General features: G+C 35.6%; 1 protein-coding gene across 1 annotated transcript in view; it reads right to left on the reverse strand.

Annotated features, from left to right (window-relative positions):
• Window positions 1–21637, reverse strand: part of LOC150095622 (A-kinase anchor protein 1, mitochondrial-like) — a 103147-nt gene that overhangs the window by 19414 nt on the left and 62096 nt on the right. The window contains exons 7-8 of the mRNA XM_090410567.1: window positions 15443–15510; window positions 7743–7876 (exon numbers count right to left, since the gene is read on the reverse strand). Coding sequence (XP_090266693.1) covers window positions 7743–7876; window positions 15443–15510 — 202 coding nt within the window. The remainder of the gene's footprint in view (window positions 1–7742; window positions 7877–15442; window positions 15511–21637) is intronic.

Raw genomic sequence — 21637 nt, forward strand, 5'->3', positions numbered from 1 at the left:
AATAGTCGAGAAAGCATGGGAATATAATAAAGATCTGTATTTAAGTTTTGTTGATTTAGAAAAGGCATATGACAAGGTGCCAAGAGAGAAGCTATTCAATACGCTGCAGTTATATGGTGTCAATGGGGCATTATATCAAGCAATATTTAGTCTTTATTTGAGTTGTGAGTCAGCAGTTAGAATTAAAGGATACAGGAAGATGGTTTAATGTTAAATCTGGTGTGAGACAAGGATGTACATTATCCCCTCTGTTATTCATTATCTATATGGATCACATTATGAAGGAAGGTGGTATTAAACCTGATATCAAAATTGGAGATGTTAATGTCAGCTCTTTGCTTTATGCGGATGATGTTATACTTCTAAATAAATCCGCTACAAGTCTGCAAGATTCTCTGACTAAATTGAATAGCTGTTGTAATAGATATGGTATGAAGGTCAGCAATAAAAAGACAAAGACAATGAAAATAGGCAGAATCATTGAAAATGTCAACTGTGTTGTGAATGGAGAACCTGTGGAACAAGTAAAACATTTCAGCTACTTAGGCACAATTTTTACTGAAGATGGTAAACTAAATATAGAAATAGACAACAGAATCAGCAAAGCTGGTATGGTGGGAAGTCAATTGAATAAATTCATATGGAATAAGAGAGAAATTAGTCGGAACACTAAATTAGCTGTATACAAGACTGTGTTCAAACCAATTTTAACTTATGGATCTGAGAGCTGGGTCAGAAGTAAAACACTTGACCAAAGACTAGAGACCGCAGATATGAGAGTCCTGAGAAAGATTGGAGGCGTGAACAGATGGCATCAATGGCAATATCATATTAAAAATGAGGATATTAGGAAAGAACTTGACATTGTCAGCATCCAGGAATGCGTTAGCAGAGCTAATCTCAGATGGTATGGTCACTTAAATAGAATGGGAGAGGAAAGATTAGCAAAACAAGTGTTCTCTGCCAGGTTGGCAGGAAAACGACCCAGAGGAAGACTAAGATATAGGTGGATTGATACGGTGCAAAGTGCCTTAGACGATAGAAATATAAGATCTGATAATGTTGGAGTCTTGACAAGTAACAGACTGATTTGGAGGAAAATTGTAGATAGGAAGTTAGTAATGATGTAATTTTTTCATGTAGTACTGTCATATCCTGTACACCCCTTGAGGGTACATGGCAGGAATTTGATGATGATGATGATGATGATTGAAAAGAACAACATGTAAGAAAGTTTTAAAGCGAATAAAAGTTGAGCAGTTCTCAGATGTGAACTGTAGACTAAAATACACAAAGATTATTGAAGAAAAAAATGAAAGAGTTTGAGAACAGGAACCAAACATTGGAGATTCAGTGGCAAGCCTTGAAGAAAACCCTAACTGATTCAGCCAGAGAGGCATGTGGTGAGGTTGTCTGCAAGGATAGAAAAATCAGAACTCCATGGTGGACACAGGAAGTTAAAGAAGCAGTGAAGGAAAAGAAGAAAGCATATCAAAAGTTCCAGGCAAATAAGTCAGCTTTTGCTCTTAGAGAATACAGAGACAAATGTAAGAAAGCGAAACACTGTGTAAAACTAGCTAAACAAAAGTCATGGGAGGACTTTGGTAAGAACATAGAAAATAAATATCAAGAAGGTGGCAAAATATTCTGGAAGTTGTTGAAGAAGCTTAGGAATGGAGGAAAGAGTGCTGTAAAAGGAGTTAGAGATGATAAGGGTGACATGAAAACAGGAGAAAAAAAAGATATCCTTGAAGTATGGAGTAATTACTTTGAAAAACTGCTAAAAGAAACAAGCAGTGATGATAGAACAGTGGTAAAAAAACACTGACCATGCATTCAGTCAAGAATACATATCCATACTTGAAGTAGAAAACGCCACCAGAATATGGCATTTTCTACTTCAAGTATTCTAATGATTTCTGGTCAAATCATGATATTCGACCAGAAATGCTGAAGTATGGTAGTATAGAAGTCTTACAGTGGCTGCACTGCATAGTTCTGAAAGCCTGGACAGAGGGAGGAATTCCCAATGATTGGAGTAGAGCTCTAATAGTACCTATATATAAAAAGGGAAATAACACCGAATGTGAGAATTACAGAGGTATTTCCCTACTGAGTGTTCCTAGCAAGATCTATGCAAGTATACTTGAGAAACGGTTGAGAAGAATTGTGGAAGAAAAGCTTGGTGAAGAACAAGCTTGATTCAGGCCAAATAAAGGATGTCAGGATCAGATCTTCACTTTATGACAAATAGTTGAGAAAGCATGGGAATATAACAAAGATCTGTATTTAAGTTTTGTCGACCTGGAAAAGGCATATGACAAGGTGCCAAGAGAGAAGTTATTCAATACGCAACGGTTATATGGTGTCAATGGGGCATTATATCAAGCAATATTAGTCTTTATTTGAGTTGTGAGTTAGCAGTCAGAATTGAAGGAGGTACAGGAAGATGGTTTAATGTTAAATCTGGTGCGAGACAGGGATGTACATTATCCCCTCTGTTATTCATTATCTATATGGATCACATTATGAAGGAGAGTGGTATTAAACATGATATCAGAATTGGAGATGTTAATGTCAGCTCTTTGCTTTATGCAGATGATGTTATACTTCTAAATAAATCCGCTACAAGTTTGCAAGATTACCTGACTGAATCGAATAACTGTTGTAATAGATATGGTATGAAGGTCAGCATTAAAAAGACAAAGACAATGAAAATAGGTAGAATTGCTGAAAATGTCAACTGTGTTGTGAAAGGTGGAACAAGTAAAACATTTCAGCTACTTAGGCACGATTTTTACTGAAGATGGTAAATTAAATATGGAAATAGACAACAGAATCAACAAAGCTGGTATGGTAGGAAGTCAATTGAATAAATTCATATGGAATAAGAGAGAAATTAGTCGGAACACTAAATTAGCTGTATACAAGACAGTGTTCAAACCAGTTTTAACTTATGGATCTGAGAGCTGGGTCAGAAGTAAAACACTTGACCAAAGACTAGAGACCACAGATATGCGAGTCCTGAGAAAGATTAGAGGTGTGAACAGATGGCATTAGTGGTAATATCATATTAAAAACGAGGATATTAGGAAAGAACTTGACATAGTCAGCATCCAAGAATGCATTAGCAGAGCTAATCTCAGGTGGTATGGTCAATTAAACAGAATGGGCGAGGAAAGATTAGCAAAACAAGTGTTCTCTGCCAGGTTGGCAGGAAAACAACCCAGAAGAAGACCAAGATATAGGTGGATTGATACGATACAAAGTGCCTTAGACGATAGAAATATAAGATCTGATAATGTTGGAGTCTTGACAAGTAACAGACTGATTTGGAGGAAAATTGTAGATAGGAAGTTAGTAAAGATGTAAATATTTCATGTAGTACTATGATATTCTGTACACCCCCTCGAGGGTACATGTCAGGAATTTGATGATGTAAACTTTGCTAAGGCATTTGATAGATCTCATATTAAAGACTGTTGCAGAAACTGGAGAATATGGGATTGGAATATGAACTGTAGACTTGAATAAGTGGGTGGTTGAGGGATAGGTATCAGGAAGTGCTACATGGTGGTTGTCAATCTACCAGACTTAAGGTGATTAGTGGTGTTCTCTCCAGTGATCAGTTCTTGGGCCACTGTTGTTCAATCTATACATACTGGGAAAGACCTGACAGATGTTCAATCAAGGATGCTACCAATATGCAATGCATACAAAATGATTTTAATAACCTAGAATGGTGGGTAAAATGATAATGACTGTCAATTCAATGTTAGTAAGTGTAAAGTTATGCACTTTGGTCTGACGAGACTAGGGATCTTAGTTATGATGGATAGAAAGTTGCAGTTTAAAGATCACATAACACAAATTGCAAAGACAACTGCAGAGAATAATTACAATGTTGAAACAAACATTGACATGCAAGGATATGAAAGTCATATGGATATGTCTCTTTACAAGGCCTTGATGTGACCCACTTGAACAGGCTGTACAGAAGAGTTAAAGATGATATTGAGATTATGGAATATACGTGGGCTTTTCAATAAGTAATAAGACTAATTTTACTGTGGCGAAACCACTCATCACAATATTAATTTCTGTGGAATAAAGAAATGTTGCTGTATGTATTAACAAAAGAGGTTGATAGATGGCGTATACGGGCTGATGTGCCAGAGTGTCACGTGACTAAAAGCAAGTGCTCATTGGCGCGCCTACGAGGTGCAACCAGTCTTCGAAATGGAAGCGTCCTTGGAACAGTGTTATGCGATTAAATTTTGTGTGCGTTTACAAAAATCGGCATCGGACACTTTTAACATGATACGCGAAGCTTTCCACGATGAAGCAATGTCGAGGGCAAGTGCTTTTCGCTGGCATAAAACTTTTAAGGAAGGAAGGCAAAATGTGGAAGATCTTGAACGTGAGGGAAGACCTTCAACGTCCATCACAGAGACAATGATCAACACAGCAGCAATTATCATCAAACACGTCAAAAGGAAGTGTCCATTGCCGAAGAATGGCTTCTTATTGCACCACGATAATGCAAGGCCACATATTGCTGGTTGTGTAGTGGACGTTTTGCAGAAGAATAACACAGATATCCTACCACACCCTCCATACAGTCCTGATCTCGCACTGTGCGATTTCTGGCTGTTCGTCAGCTCAAGAAACCACTAAGAGGCTGCCATTTCGAAAGCAACAAAGCATGTGTAAAAGCTGTGGAGGCAGTTTTGAAAGAATGCTCAAAAAAACGGACTTTCACATGTGTTTAAGAAGTGGACGCAACGTTGGGACAAATGCATTGAGTCTCACAGTAGTTACTTCGAAAAAGACTATGTAAATGATGACGATTAAAGGTAATCTGTTTTCTGTATAAATATAGTCTTATTACTTATTGAACAGTCTACGTAGATTATGAGGACAAATTGAGAGTATGCTAACTACAGACTCTGGTTAACAGAAGAAAGAGGAGTGATATGATAGAGGTCTATAAACTTCTGAAAGGTTATCAACTGATGAAATTCTTCATTATATGGAAGGTGGAGAGAGGACAAGGGGGCAATGTAGAAGTTAACTTAGTGTGCTGTTAAGGAGTAAGGGCTAGAGTTTTCTCTCTCAGAGCAGCGATTCAGTGGAAACACTTTGCCTGTTGAAATAGTGAGTGCATCCAGTATGAATGAATTTAAGAGGAAGTATGACATCTGGTGTGCATAATCTACAGCTGCCCTTGATGAGTCTTTCTCTCCAGAGGTCTCTGATGATGATGATGATGATGATGATGATAATAATAATAATAATGCATACTAAATAAAGGAAAATACTACACTGGGATTATTTATTATATGGAATTAAATGGCAGACAGCTACAGACATCCAATCAGAGTGAACCAAAGCCTAGACTAGAAACCTCACTTCGTTGACTACTGTATAACATTTAAACAAACCTAGATGGAAATGAATGAAGGAAAATATTACTGTTCATTACTTAAACAGCAATATTTTTGTTTTCATGCATCAGAAAACATGAATTAAAATATAAATGAAGTTCAGTTAAATTCAGATAAAATGCCTAAGTTACAAAATCAACTGTTTTTGTTCACTGCTTCATTCATTAAGTGATATTATTAGAATTAAAAAAATGAAGCACAGAAAACTGAAATCAATTTTTTTTTTCTTTCCATACGAAGATAAAGAAAATAACAGGTCTATAAGGCAAAAAACATTACATAAGTTTATTAATTACTTCTTTCTAAATAAAGTACTTCTCCCAAAACTTATTAAACACTTATTAAAATCTTCTATCTCCTTTGCCAATTTTTAAACCATTTTCTATATAATCATTTCATCTCATTACTTTGGATAGTGCTAATGTCTGGAAATTGTTTTCCTTTCAACTCGCCAGATACAATAGCACCCTATGTCACACATGTGGCAATTATGGTGCAAATAAAGGAATCAACTAGCCAGATTTCAAAATTATGGTCTCATGCATTTCATTTCTGCAGGCTCATTTCATAATATCCAAATAGAATCATACATTTCCAGCTTGATCTGATTCAACAAGCTTTGTAGACGATGCCTTTACTATCAAAGAATGCAATCAGCATTGATCTAATTTGGATCTTCTGAGTGTTCAACTCCTTTGGTCTCACTGAGTTTTTCAAAATCCACTGTACACTTTGCATCAAGCATTCCTGGCATGATTATTAATTTAAAAAAATAAAATATTAACTTACTTAAATATAAAGAGCCAATAGGCTTCATTTCAGTGATATAAACATAATTTAAATTAAGGGGATATTAAATCCCACATTATTTTACTATATTCGGCATGAAACTCTCTGATTCCAATCTATGAGTTTCTTATTCGGTTTTAAAACAATGTGGGATTTAATATCCCCTTAATTAAAATTATGTTTATATCGCCGAAATGAAGCCTATTGGCTCTTTATATTTAAGTAACTTAATGGGTGCACCTTTTTGACAACTCGTATAGCAGAGTATTTAAGTTCTTTTTGCTATACCCTTTGGTATTAATTTGGTCTAGCTACTCACTCATGAAGCCTCAATAAAGGCCGAAACTGGTCTGGATAGTGACTTCCCACCATAACATAATGTAATAACAGCATACATTTCCTAGGAAATGTGTTTCACATTATGGAAAATACCAAGAATAGCAATCAGAACTTTACCACCCTTGCTGCGAGTTGCCAGAGTTTGTACTACGTACTTGGACTACTTGCATTAGCTCACACTAGTAGTCGCCGATACTTTTATAGTTTATTATACTATATTCGGCATGAAACTCTCTGATTTCAATCTTTGAGTTTCTTATTCAGTTTTAAAACAATGTGGGATTTAATATTCCCTTAATTTAAATTAAAATAGTAACTTTAATCACAATTATTACACTTTTAAATTATTCAATTAACCATGAAAATTTGAGTAATATTATTGTCCATTAAATTTAATAGTTAATTTACAAAGTATGATATTCTTCAATCTATTTTTGAATGGGTTGACATACCTTTGGAACACTAAGGCTCATGTAACTGATGAGTTTAAAATAAGTAAAATAAAGAACAGGCAAAATCAAACATTTTAAATGGTAGTACAAAAAAGGGGAAATGAAGAAAGAAGTAATGAAAAATAAATAATGGAAAACATCTCACTTGAACATCGTTAGAATCCCAAACATGTTGATGTTTTGCAGGAGAAAATCTACACCAAATTTTGATAAGAGTTACTTAATGAGTTACTAAGAGTTACATATTAACTTAATGATGAGTTAATATGTAAGTATATTCAAAATTTATTGATGAAGAAAGATGGCAAATTTAACTTACTGAGGATTCTTCTGGGTAAGTGTACAAATTGGTTATAAAAAACAGCAAAAAATCCTATAATCGCTACAAGACTGGTCAATGAAACAAAAAGCTTATTCATTAGCTAATCCAGCTTCTTGATTTAGTAGTCTACAAAATCATTATTAAAGCTGTACACCCTTAAATCAAGAAGCTGGATTAGCTAACGAATAAGCTTTTTGTTTCACTGACCAGTCTTGTAGCAATTTTCTTAATCTTTTATATTTTTAATTTCACATGAACAAAATGTAAACAAAATTACTTGGAAATCAGTTTAATTAATCATTTGGTAGCTTAATCTACAAAATCCAAATCATTAACTTCATACTAACTGCCAGAAAATAGAAACAAAGAGCAGTAAAAAACGTTTTAACTCACTGAATCTCCTTTAACTTTATACAGTTTTACATAAGGATTACAATCAACTAGCCCTACAGATTCTGCTTTTAATAAACACTGACTGCAGAGCTCTTCTAAGAGTATTCGTGCTTCATCACTCCAGTCTTCTTCACCTAAAAAAAGTTCAGAAAAGTCTAATTTTTTTTTATCCTATATGATTTCTGCAATTTAATCTTTGAACATAAAGCATTAATTATTTTAAGTATAGAATGGTTAACTGTAAATCGACAGCTGAGTGGATGCAATTTCCAAACAAGTGGAATTACTAGAAAGCTGAATTTAAATGCTATAATAACTAGTTAAATCATTACGTTGTCTTTTCAAGAGTCGGTGCTCAAAATATTCTACACATGCAGCTATTAAGAAGAGAAGCCTATTGATGCTGTAAAACCAAGAGGCCAGAATGAAGATAAGAAAAGTTATGACTTTAGCTAAAATTAAGTAAATAAAATGAAATAACTCATAACACTGATATTTGTTAAATGTATTTACATTGATAAGTATTAACCCTTGGGACAATTTTGTAACGTCCTAAAAGTCATAATATATATAGTTCTGAAGGTATTTAATATACTTGGTCAACTGGTAGGTAACTGCAGGTACAGAGCAAGCTGTAGCTTACTTAGCATAAATGCAGCAACTAACTTGGTATGACAGAATTACTAACAAAGTTTAATCATTCCAATATTTTCACAGTGAAGCATGGCAGTTTTTCCCATTTGAATCTGCACAAGGTATCCAAAGCACAGTCAGCTAGACCTAACTGATCATAGTTGTGGCAGTAAACATATTTCTTGCGTTCTCAAAGGCAAATCTCACAGTATAACATTAATATAAGTTGTAAGAACAAGGAACTTTGTAAACATCTGGAACAGAGAGGGGAAAGAGTGGATTTTAGGAGGGTGGATAAGGATGCTGGCTTCAAATGAGGTTTTGAAGGCAGTGCAGAGATTACGTTTACTGAAGTTCTGGCTATTTTTCCTAGAAAAATAAGGAAAACAGAGAACAGTAATAGCATTTCTATAATCTATATGTTGAAATGAATGTGAGGAAATTTTTTTTTTTTTTTTTTGGCATTTTAGCCATTGGATAGGAAGATATGATGAACGAAGGTAAGTTTGACTATGAGGGAAACTTGGTTGGAAAGGAGGTAGGAGACTGTGTTCACAAGTGTTTTAATCATAGAATACTGTTTGGAGAGTGGCTGTGGCAGGAGTGATGGGAAAGCAGTGTATATATCTACCTGTGTGGGTACGTTTTCTGTAAGCTGAGAAAGAAAGTGATAGGGCTACTAAAGGGCTGTCGATGCACAATATATAGTCTCTTGCAGTCAAGTCATCATGACCTTCCCAGAGTACAGTCCGTTTCCTACAAATCTGGCGAGCATTGCCGCCACAAAAATATGCCTTCCCTAGTTGAAGGAAATGCTGACTAGATCTCTAGGTGGTAGATATCTTTCATCACCTGGTGAAATACCACCACCTTGTTTATTAGAGACCTGAAGTGGCTGCAGCCATGTTTAGTCACTAGAGCAAGGGATCTGGTTTCTGTCCCTCCCTTCCTATCTGCAGCAAGAATGATGCCCTCAATGACATACTGTCATACCTACAAAGACCCCATGCTCTCCCCTAGTGTATAGGACTGAACCAGTTAGTAACAAATCTGGAGGCTTCCCAATCAGCTAGCGTTAATTCTTGTGCTACATATATTGCCAGTTTGCAAGTCAAATTTTATTCCCTCTAGGGCAGCAGATACATGCATTATTTTTTCTTCTTCAAGGAGAATGGAAGTATCTATCCATCTGTTGATGGTACATCTATTAAAGGGGTCTGGGGGTACATCTTTGAGCCTCTGCATTGCACGTTCTATTATCTTTTTATTAGTGGATTTTTGTGTAATCAGACCATTTTTGGCATATCCTTAAGAGTGAGTCCATATCGATATTTCTCCTTGATTCACTTTAAGTTGATGCTTTAGTATATACTCCTGAATGGAGCTTCTTTACAGACTTTGGAACTCCTGCCAATCCTTCCAAATCCTCCTGGAATCCTTCAAGTGGATATTCCCATGCTGAATGTATTATCAAGAAAATTGGTGTGTTGATTGCAACTTCTGAGCTTTTCTGCTTCTTATGATGTTTCTATGGTTTCATGACATGCTTGGAGCTTGTTGAGAAACCTGATAAACAAGTGTTCATTTTCAGGAGTTTATTTCAGCACAAGAGATCCCCCCCCGACCACCACAGAGCTATATACGTGCAAGCAATGAGTGCACATGAAGTGGAATGCTAGGGCTACCCCCAAATGCTACATGGATACTTCAACTATCTTTTGGTCCCCTAACCAAGGGAAACTTAGTACAATATCCTTGGGCCTTAGAGCAAGCCTACCAGCTGACTGATCCTGGCCAGGACAACCAGGAATACCTGTCTTGCCAAAGCAGAGGTCTACCAAGATTCCCTTTCTGGGTGTCCAAAAGTTGCACAGCACAGAAAACAAAACACAGTGGTAATGGATTGGATCCGACTGACGGTGGTCTGGAAGACATGTTTGAAAAAAAGACTCAGGAGAAGCAGAGCAAATAACATGGAAAGAAAAACATATAATAAGAATGACTGGGAGGGAGGTTCCCTCCACCTGGAAAGGTGCTTCACACCAAGGGCATGGCAATCCTCTGTGATCAATGCTGATGGGAAAACAGTACACCAATATTTGTCCAGCATCAGTTCAACTGCAGTTAACTAGTTTCTGTAGAATTTGAGCCATACTTCTAGGAATATGTGATTTGAAATGTAATCTGTGAACAGTGTTAAAACATTTAAATTCATTCTTTAAATAAAATCTTCAAGGCCCACCTTTCTTAATTGGGTTGTGGGGACAGCAGCCTGCAAGAGGAACTTCCAATGGTCACGATCCTCTGCCACCAAGCTTAGGTGTTCTGGTGGGACTCCTAAACGTGTCCACCCAAGGTTTTGGATATAATCTATCCAGCGAGTCCATGGTCTTCCACGTGGCCTCCCACCCTCTGGCTTGGCAAAGAGGGCCTGCTGGGGGAGCCTCTCTTGTGGCATTCTGACCAGGTGCCCGTACCAACGTAATTGTGATCTCTCAACACGGAGAAGCAGCAGTTGAGTATTGAGGGTTCCCGAATTGCAGAGCTTCTGACTCTGTCGTCTTGTCAGCCCCGCAACCCCTTGAAGGAACCTCATTTCAGCCGCTTGGATTCTTGTCAGCACTCTTTCGGTTACTACCCAACTTCACCTGGTCTTATGACCATAGGTGAGGATGGGGACATAGACTGTATTGAAGACAGCCAGCTTTGCCTTCTGACTTAACTCCCACTTCAATACTACCGAACAGCCAAGCTCCTGCAATATTGCACTTGCTGAGCCAATCCAAGTATCTAGCTCTATGTTCCAACTTTGCATCGCTCATGAATATGAACCCAAGGTATTTAAACTTCTCCACCTGCCTCAGTGGGACTCCACTCACATGTAGCGTGCATGGGATGGTTGTCTTGAGACCACAAATGTTTCAGTTTTGGTCACACTGATCTTCATTCCGGCTTCTGCACAAACAGCTACAAACCTATCCAGGGTTCACTGGAGGTCATCTGTGGAAGAGCTAAGCAGAACTAGGTCATCTGAAAAAAGCAGACGTCCAATGCTACATCTTCCAATTCTGACACACTCACTGCCTCGGCTGTGCCTATCAATCCAGTCCATAAAAACATTTAAATATCTTTACATAATTTGTTTACTGACAAATTTTTATTTATTTTCATTATTAATATTAGAATAAGAGATGCATATTATGTCAATCAGATTTTAGCCTATCTGTCAAAATGTCAATGTAAACAGAATGCGACCACACTGCTTCCAGTTTTGCTAACAGTAGAGGACTAGCAAAGCTGCTAAGCCTAGTTATGTTTCACATTCAGGTTGCCAACAGAAAGCAGTATTTCATTTAGCAACAAAAAGAAGAAAAAGCAAAAAACTTTCTTATGTCATTGTAATTAAAACACCTCAAAATGTTTTTCTGGTTTTCATACTGGCTGTATAAAGTAGGAATCAAGTAAAAGGAAGCTTTGCCTTGATTGTGCTACTCACAAATGTTCACCATGATTACACTCTTACCATCTTCATTACCTGACTGTCAAGATGTCACTGTAATAAGGCATAGGCACAATGCAAATTAATGAACACACACACAAAACATGTTGTGAGAATTGAAAAGAAACCAGAAAAAGATTTACATCATCTAATGGATAAAAAGAAGATTCCCTTAAGGAAAATTAATTACCAGAATATTTATTATAAATAAGTTAATTGTAATTAAAACTTGAACAGGAAACATATCTAATTAATTATTATTATTATTAATGCAGTTCCCACTCACGAAAAGTTTATTTGTAAGCATATAGTACATTTAGTAAATTCGTACCATGGACATGCGAGGAATTTTTTCAAATTTTATTAATTTACATTTTTTTTTTTTTGTGTGTGTGTGTGTATATATATTTATTTATTATTTATTTACATAGTCTGGAAACTGTACTAGAGACCAAACATGAAACTTTTTCAAGCTCCTTCCATCCTTCAATAAGCAGGATGGTGGTCTCACACTGGGCAATGAAATTCACCTCCAACCTGAATATAAGGATGTCCTAGATGTCTGGAGTAATTACTTTGAAATCACTTTGAAAGACTACTAAACAAAACAAGCACTGACAGAACTGCACTAGAAAATTTTCAAAAGGAATGCAAACAGGAGTATATATCAATGCTTGAGGTAGAAAAAGTCATCAAAAACTGGAAATGTGGAAAGGCAGCTGGAGTAGATGATATTTTACCAGAAATGCTTAAGTGTGGAGGTATAAAAGCTTTATAATGGCTACACTGCATAATTCAGAGGGCCTGGTCAGAAGGTCAAATTTCAGATGATGGGAGTAGAGTACTCATAGTTCCCATCAATAAAAAAAAGGAAATAAAGCTGAATGTGAGAATTACAGAGGAATTTCTCTACTGGGTGTTCAGGTAAGATTTATGCAAGCATACTTGAAGAAATGTGGAAGAGAAAATTGGAATAGAACAAGATGGGTTCAGGCTGATATTAGAATTGGAGATGTCAACCATAGCTATTTGCTTTATGCAGATGATGTTCCACTCCTGAACATATCTAGTGCAAGTCTCCAGGAATCTCTAATTAAACTTAATAACAGCTATAACAAATTTGGAAACTGATGATGATGTTGACATGAAAATCAGCAATAAAAAGACCAAAACTATGAAAATAGGCAGAAACATATGAAACGAATGAAAATGAAACTGAATGAAAAGCATACAGACAAGTAAAATATTTCAGTTAATTGGGCACAGTTTTTAGTGAAGATGGCAAGTTAAATCTGGAAAGAGAATAACAATAGAATAAGCAAAGCTGGTATGATGGATAGCCAACTGCATAAATTTATGCAGTTGGCTATCCACTTGCATAAATTTCTCACTTATGGAAATTGTGGCTAATTAGGGAATTAGCCAAAATTATGAAATTATAGCTAATTTCTCTCTTATGAAATAAGAGAGAAATTAGCCAAAACACCAAACTAGAAGTATATAAGACAGTGTTCAAACCAGTTTTAAGTTATGGATCGAGTTGAGTTAGAAATAAAGTACTTGATCAAAGACTAGGGACCACAGATATGAGTTCTGAGAAAAATTACAGGAGTGAACAGATGGCATCAATAGCAATATCAGAGTAAAAATGAAGATACTACAAAGTAGCTTGACAATATTAGCATTCAAGAACATGTAAGCAGAGCTAATTTAAGGTGGTATGGCCACTCAAATAGAATGGTTGAGGAAAGGTCAGTAAAAGAGGTGTTTGATGCCAAGATGGCAAGAAAGAAACCCAGAGGAAGACCATGGTCTAGGTGAATTTATTCAGTCAGAAGTGTCTTAAAAGCACAAAATGTTGGATATGACAATATTTGAGTGCTCACAAGTAATAGCCTAATTTGGAGGAAAATTGTTGACACTTAATCATGTAGTGCTGTCATAGTAGCCTGAACATCCCTTGAGGGTACTTATCAGAAAATTGATGAATTGCTTTTTTTCTAACTCACCTATGGATATGCAATCTTGATTCTTGAATATGTTCTGTTATGTCATTTCTTGTTTCTTTCAGCATATTTTAAAGTAATTATTCCAGACATATAGAGTAACTTCAGTTTTCATGTTGCCTTCACCATCTGTTTTCTTTTTACAGTAAAGCCCCCAACCCCCAACACACACACACAATTTCTAGGCTTTATTAATAGTCTGCAGATCATTTCCCACATACTTCATATTTATTTTCTGTATTCTTATGAATACAGAAAATGAATACTATCTGGGGTTTTTCATCCCGCAAGCAGGCAAACCGGCCCCGTGAACACACAGGTTACAGTCAAAAAAATACTTACGGCAAGGAAGGCAACGGGAAACCACCTTGCTCATAATCATCTCCCTAGTATGGTAGCATATATAGCTACCCTCCCCTGGCCGTCTGGCAGAAGGGAACAGATAGATAGATAGATAGATTCTTATGAAAATCTTCCCATGACTTTATCTGCTTTTATGCACTGTTTAGCTTTCTTACATTTTCAGTATTTTCTCTCAGAGCACATGCTGACTACCTTGCTAGAAAGTTTTGATTTTTCTATCTATGCAACTTCACCATAACAAACACTATAAATTCAGCTACCAGAACAGACATCACTGACATAATAATTACAGAAATATAGTAACACAATAAGGGTTATCAAGGCTAAGAAGGTAGGAGATGAAATGATAAGTTTAAGAAGATATTTATTTTTTGCTCGATAGCACAATAATCAACACAAAACAGAGATCAATTTCTCAATGGGAGTCAATTTTAAGTACAGTAATGTAAGCAAATTTCAAAATCAGAAACTGGAGACTAATTTGAATGTAGTTGTTTGCCAGATAGAACATTCAAAACTTCATGCTAGAGGTAAACTTAAGATAGTAAACAGGAAGTCCTGGAAAAAGAAAAAAATAATATTTCAAATTTCTGGCAAACAGATCAGCCTGTGCTCTTATAGAATACAGAGAGAAATGCAAAAAAAAAAACTAACCTGCACATAAAAGTAGCTAAACAAAATTCATGAGGACTTTTGTTTAGCTACTCCAGGAGATTTTGCCATCTTTATATAAAAGATAACTTAAAAATGAAGAAAGAGCACTGTAAAAAAAATTAGATGATAAAGGTGACAAAAAAAAAAAAAACCTGAAAGTACAAATGGATTCATACATCTAACCAGGCTAGCAAAGTTGGCAGGCAATGTGAGCCACTATTTGGATGTTCTAAAGAATACCAACTAAAAATAAATAAATAACAAATGAGACTGGAGGATGAAATCAACCCAAATAGGGGTTTAATTTTTTATTTTATTTTATTTTTTTTTAAAAGCAATGAAAATTTCTTATTACTACTTCATTGGATACAAGGAACAGAAAATCTACTTCCCCCCCTTTTTTTTGGTGGTGGTGGTGGGGGGTAACATGATGGCAATCCACAACTAATGATATAGTTCCAAACCTCTTTATACCAAGTTTTTTCTTCACTGCAAAGTGAAAAACACAATGAGAACTACAATGATAATTAAAAATGATTACTTACCATTGGCAGGTCGTATATTAGCCATATAGCATTCCAGGGATTGAAATGGAAGTGTTAAGAAATCATTCCTATAAGACAAGTTAAAACAAACATCTTTACTATTTATACATTTGTTCAGAGTGATTAACTTTACTAAAATTCACAAATTTTTTAAGATTTATGGAATAGATTTTTTCCAATCTCATATTCAGGAAGAAGAAATAAACACATTTCAGTTCTACCTTGATTTTATGTTTATATAGAGTACACCAGCTTACACAGAGGTGCTGTCCCTTGCATCATTTCCTTCCACAGTTTGTAAATGAGAGAATACTTAAATTATTCCAAATCACAACCAGCAAGCAAGCACAACAATATTATATTGGCATTCGATATCCATTATCAAGTAAAACCACAGTAAACTACTGTTTATCTGAACACATTAGGAAGGTAATTTGCCATTCTGATGACTGAAGGGTCAGATAACTGAAGTACAATTAAAATTGTACTCCACAATTGTAATTGTGGTGCTATACCAGAAGTCAGCTGGTATGCAAAGGTCGATTCATTGAAGGGTGGTTGTTTAAGGTCGTATAAATGGTAGATTACTATATAAGAAGCAACAAGATCTAGGAAAGCCTCCATTTAAAAGTTCAAAATATTATAAGCAATCTAATGTTTATCTGACCACATTGGGAAAGCAATTTGCTGTTCTGATAATTGAAGAATGGGATGCAAAAGTTGGTTAAATGAACGGTTGTTGTTTTGAAGGTCAGATAAATGACAGATGAATGCTATTATTATTATTATTCCGAGACTTCCAGAAAGATCCTATGACCCCACACCTGTCATTACTATTCTTCAATTCATTCACACTACCACACTCATAACCTCTGCAAGTCATTCCAATCAGACACTGCTATATGAGAGAAAAATCCAGCTCTCACCTGCTCTTGAACGCATTCAGTTTCCATGGATGTTCTCTTGTCTTCTAAACCTCCATAAATTTCCATCTACTGATATTCTATATGATGCTTTCAGAAATTTATAGTCTGTCATATCTTGTTTGCTAGTGTCTGCAGATTCTCAATCTGTCCTCATAATCTACATTCCATAGTCCTAATATTATCTTTAACACTCACCTGCTCCACTGTATCTACATCACATTGGAAACCAGAAGACCAGATCTATGCACAACAGTCCAGATGAGATCGTACCAAAGTCTGGTGAAGAAGCAAAATGATTTCCTTATCCTTACATGTCAATGTTTGTTTCAACATTGTAATTATCCTCTGAGTTGCATTTGCAATTTTTGCTATATGCCCCCTTGAACTTCAGCTGCCTATCTACTGATATATAATACACCACTGGATATCATTACACCAAAGTGCATAACTTTGCATTTACTAACATTGAATCAGTCTGCAAGTATTGCATATCAGTCACATTCCTGATTAAACCCCCTAACTTTCCATAATCAGCAAACAGCTGTGTTTCCTGTCAAATTCTTAACAGTGCCATTAATGTAAAGACTGAATAACAATGGCACAAGGATTAATCGCTGTGGTGCACCACTATTCACCTTAAATTTTGCAGACTAACATTCCCATAACTGTGATCTCTCCTATTTTGGACAGACTGGACGTTCTCTTGAAAAAAGAATCCAAGAACATCAATCCTCCATTCTTCACAACGAACCTGAAAAGTCTGGATTGGCTCAACACGGGATTGAAACTGACCACAGCATCTTTGGGTCCAGGACTTGCCTCTTACATAGATCCCATTATAGGTTTGAACGTTTGTTCAAGGAAAGCGTGGAGGCCTTGCTCCATCATCCCAACCTGAATCATAAAGACTGTATATCTATATCAAAAATCTGAGAAAGTCTAATCAAGATTACTCATTAAATTTTTTTTTCTCCCAATCATGTCTGTACTTCAAAATATTCCGTTTCATACTTAGTGATATAACATCATGTGCCGTGTTCTATTTTTAACAATCTATTGTTAGTATTCTAGCTTGTATTTTTTTAAAACTGTTCTTGTAATACCACTGAGGATGGTCTGCTATTTCCAGACCGAAATATTTGGTTAAATAAATATCTTTCAGTCTTATGTCACAAGTATCCTTAAAACAGCAAACATCCCCATAACCATTTTTTTAATATGTCAGTCAACTACCCTCTTATCCAAGGTAATAATTTATATATTCCTTTAGATTCAGGGTACTCCTAAACAAACTGCAAAATGAGCTTGAAATCACTGTTTTCATATATTTAGCATGATCTATTGCATGAAGAGAACATCCAATCATTTCTCCCCATAATTTACAAAGACAATAGTAATGATGTTAGCAAATGTCAAAATAAATAAAAATAATAAAAAAATAAAATAAAGCCCTATTGATGACAATTAATGTCTCCCCTTTTCTACTACCAGTGAAATACTGCCCTAAACAAATGCCCAAATACACTGTTGCTTTCATTCATAATGAAACAAAGATGTCAATACAGTCAACTTATAAGCAAGCTCACAAGGCCACCTGAGAACAGTTTGTTATAGTAAGCAATTTGCCACAGTGAACTTCCTTTAGAATAATACTGTACCTATAGAATTTTAGTTGGGTCTTTTTATTAGTTGGTTATAACTGGAGTTTACATTATTTGTGATTGTGTATACCATATGTGGTGCAGCAACTTTTGTGTTTGCTTCATTAAAGACATCGTCTGTGACTGTCGAAGCAATAGTTTCTGGTGTTGGTTTTTTCTGTCGTGATCGTGATCACGACAGAAAAAACAGAGACAGACGATGTCTTTAATGAAGCAAACATAAAAGTTGCTGCACCACAAATGGTATACACAATCACAAATAATGTAAAATTACCACCTTTCTCCAATGGGGTGAAACCATCCCATTGGAGCATTGGAGCACGCAACCATAGAGAACGAAATCCAAAAGGCATGCCAATCATTGGGTGTAAAGCAACATCCTGACATGGTATATGTAGTATGTGTTGTCTGGGCCAAAACAGTAGAGACACATCAGTGGCATCGTGTGCCCATTTCGGTTGGGTGTGCTGTCGTGTGGGTTATACAACGCGCGCTACAAATTTCATGTCAATTTGACCATATGCATGGGCGTGCATCCACAGAAAATTTTCCAGAGGGGGGAAAGCTTGGAGACAAATAATTACATCAATAAACGTCTTTTAGCATTTTTTGATATAAACCATAAATACAGTACATTATTTTCATTTTACACCGATTTTAATGATCTTTAATTCTTGGAGAAAAAAAAGTATTCAGAATTAATACAGTTTTAGCACAATTTCATATATTAAAAAAATTGACCGGCATATTTTATTAAAAATCAACTAATTAATCAATCCCAAAATCCTAAATTAAATTATTTCAGTTTAAAAGCAAAAAATCATAAAACTAACAAGTAAAATAATATTCAATTACATACACTTACCTTTTAAAAATATATTTTTATGTTTAAATTTGTTTCACTATAAATTTACAATTTACACTTCACTTTGTGACTCACTAGACACAGAGGGCAAACGAACTGGTCTCGCTGTTCACGAATCAGAAAAAGATGAACCAAAATTAGGAACATGTGTTTTATTGCTGCAATAAAACACATTCTATGGCTACCCCAGCAGGGGCCAAAACAGACCAACTCATAATAAAATTTAAAGAAAGACAAAGCTTACATATAAGGTTATATATACCTGAATCACTTTTACGATTATAATTTGTGGAATTTTTTTACTCGAGCCTGGGGGTTCCATTTTCCCCCTACCTCTGCAGACACCCATGACCATATGATTGCATTTTTATTGATGTATGAAAGTTTTGAGAGTGCATAGTGCATCAGTGCTCGTCTTAATTGGTGCAATGCAATTAATTGCAGGATAACTTTGAATACTTCTGTGTAGAGTGGGGAGGGGAACAATCTGTTTGTTTTAAGATTTATTAGAAAACTACAATGAAGGAGAATGCTATAGTTGGTTGGTATGATATTAATACTCAAAGATGAAAATATGTGGACCATCATTTATTAGACATATTAAAATAGGAAATGAAAAGAAAGAATAAGTGCAAGTAGAAATATTTTCATTAATGTTTCATTCATTTATTAATTATTAATAAACAAATTAATTAACATTTGTGATATGTGTGTCCTATAAGTTGCTGGGCAGGACAAATAGCACAATCCTATAAAGTCTAGACATGAATAAGCGAATTTATGATGGCATAATTAAAAACAAACTTACAAGGAGACAGAAAAATGGCAGGAATAAATATCGTTTGATGGAGCAGCAAATCATCTCTTAAAATTTGTTGCCCATGTTATGTGTATTTCTCTAGTTTGTGTATATTTTGCTCTGTTTTCCAAGAAATTTCTTTTGTTTACTGAGACTCAGTATACATAACACCCGATCATTATCGGAATTATCCACACTTTCAAGAATACTATATTCATCAGTTTTTTTGTTTTTATTAAGTATCAGTGGTTCTCTGTCTTATCAATCTCATATATGCTGGTATTTTGTTGCAAATCAACAACATCTTATAATACACAGAATATTCATTTTTATTCATCATCTCATCTCATCTTCCTTTTTCCATCTTTTATCTTACGGTGTCGAGGGTTTATTAATCATCGAACCTCAAACTGTTCACAGGATAAGGTGGTCAAGCCCTACTCCCTGCTGTACCCTATGTCTGTAGTGTTGAATTCTCAAGGCCAGTTTGTCTGCTTGGGGGATGAAAAACCCCAGGATAAACTGGGGAAAAAACCTACTGTCCACGCCCAAGACCGGTTAACTTGGCTACGGCTGAGGAAAAACCTTCAGCTTCTCACGTCACCGATGGGAATCAAAACTAAGACACTCTTTCCCAAAACGATTTGTGTGATAAGAAATAGGCTTATTTTTGAGATATATGTATATATATATATGACTACTACTATTAACTCGGGGTTGGGATATGTTCATTTTTAATATAAACTGACTATAAACCCGAGAATTATAACAAATTGAGATTTATTTGAAAACGCAACATGTTTCGTCGAGATTGACTTCATCAGACGTTAAGAACATAGAAAGATATTAAAAGACACTGAAATAAACATTGAGACACTCTAAAGCTATACAATTATAAAGTTATGATATTCGACTGTAAATTACAGTTATTATGAACTTGTGCTATAGTACGTGTTAAAGTTCTATTGTTGTACACTTTTGCGTGTGTGGAACCACACGATCTCCAGTATCTGATAGTAAAGCTGAAAGAGTCAGGCAAATTATAGCTGAGATTATTGTTCATATGAAGAGGGTCCAAGGTGATTTCTTTTGACTCTACAATGCGGCGTTCTACTTCATCATGGCAAATGTGTAGATTTGAAGTTGTCCAATTTACTTCAAGTTGGCGGCTTTCGTTGTTCGTGTTTATTGAAAACAGGATATGGCTTGACAGGGCAGTAGCTCTGGTTCTCTTATAAGCAATGTCTCTCTGGCGCTCCTCGAGACGTAGGAGAATAGATTTCTCCATTTGGCCATAGTAAGGTTTTCCGCACTCACATGTGACTTTGTATACACCTGGAAATTGTAGAAGGTTGTGAGATTGTTTATAGTTGCCGAAACTTGATCTTATTTTTGGAAGAGTCGAGAAGCACGTTTGTATGTTGATTTCTTTAAGATTCTACTCAGTTTTTTGGATAGTGTGCTGATATATGGCAAAGAGATATAACCTTTGGAGTCGTTCTGTGTCTCTACGTTGACGGTGGGATAATTGTTTGTTGATACTTTTTAAAGAGTAGCCATTGCTTTTAAAGGTCCATTTAAGATGTTATTGTTCTTTTTTTAGTTCTTCATCTGACAGTACAGATCTTGCACGATTTGCAAGAGTTGATATAATACCCAACTTTTGTGCTGGATGGTGATATGAGGACGCATGCAAATATCTGTTCGTGTGTGTTGGCTTTCTAAATATAGAGACTTTTATTGATTCAAACATCTTGGTGAGTTTAACATCAAGGAAACAGAGGGAACTATTTTCTTCAATCTCCATGGTCAATTTTATATCCTGATGGAGGTTGTTTAAATGGTTGTTAAAAAGAAACCTGTGAAGATTCTCAATACCATGCTCCCATATGAGGAATATATCGTCCAGATATCTAAGCCAAATTCTTGGTTTTAAACTAAAAG

The sequence above is a fragment of the Typopeltis vanoorti genome, chromosome 20, assembly GCF_054136105.1.
Source record: "Typopeltis vanoorti isolate ZY-2024b chromosome 20, IOZ_Tvanoo_1.0, whole genome shotgun sequence".
NCBI lineage: Eukaryota > Metazoa > Arthropoda > Arachnida > Uropygi > Thelyphonidae > Typopeltis > Typopeltis vanoorti.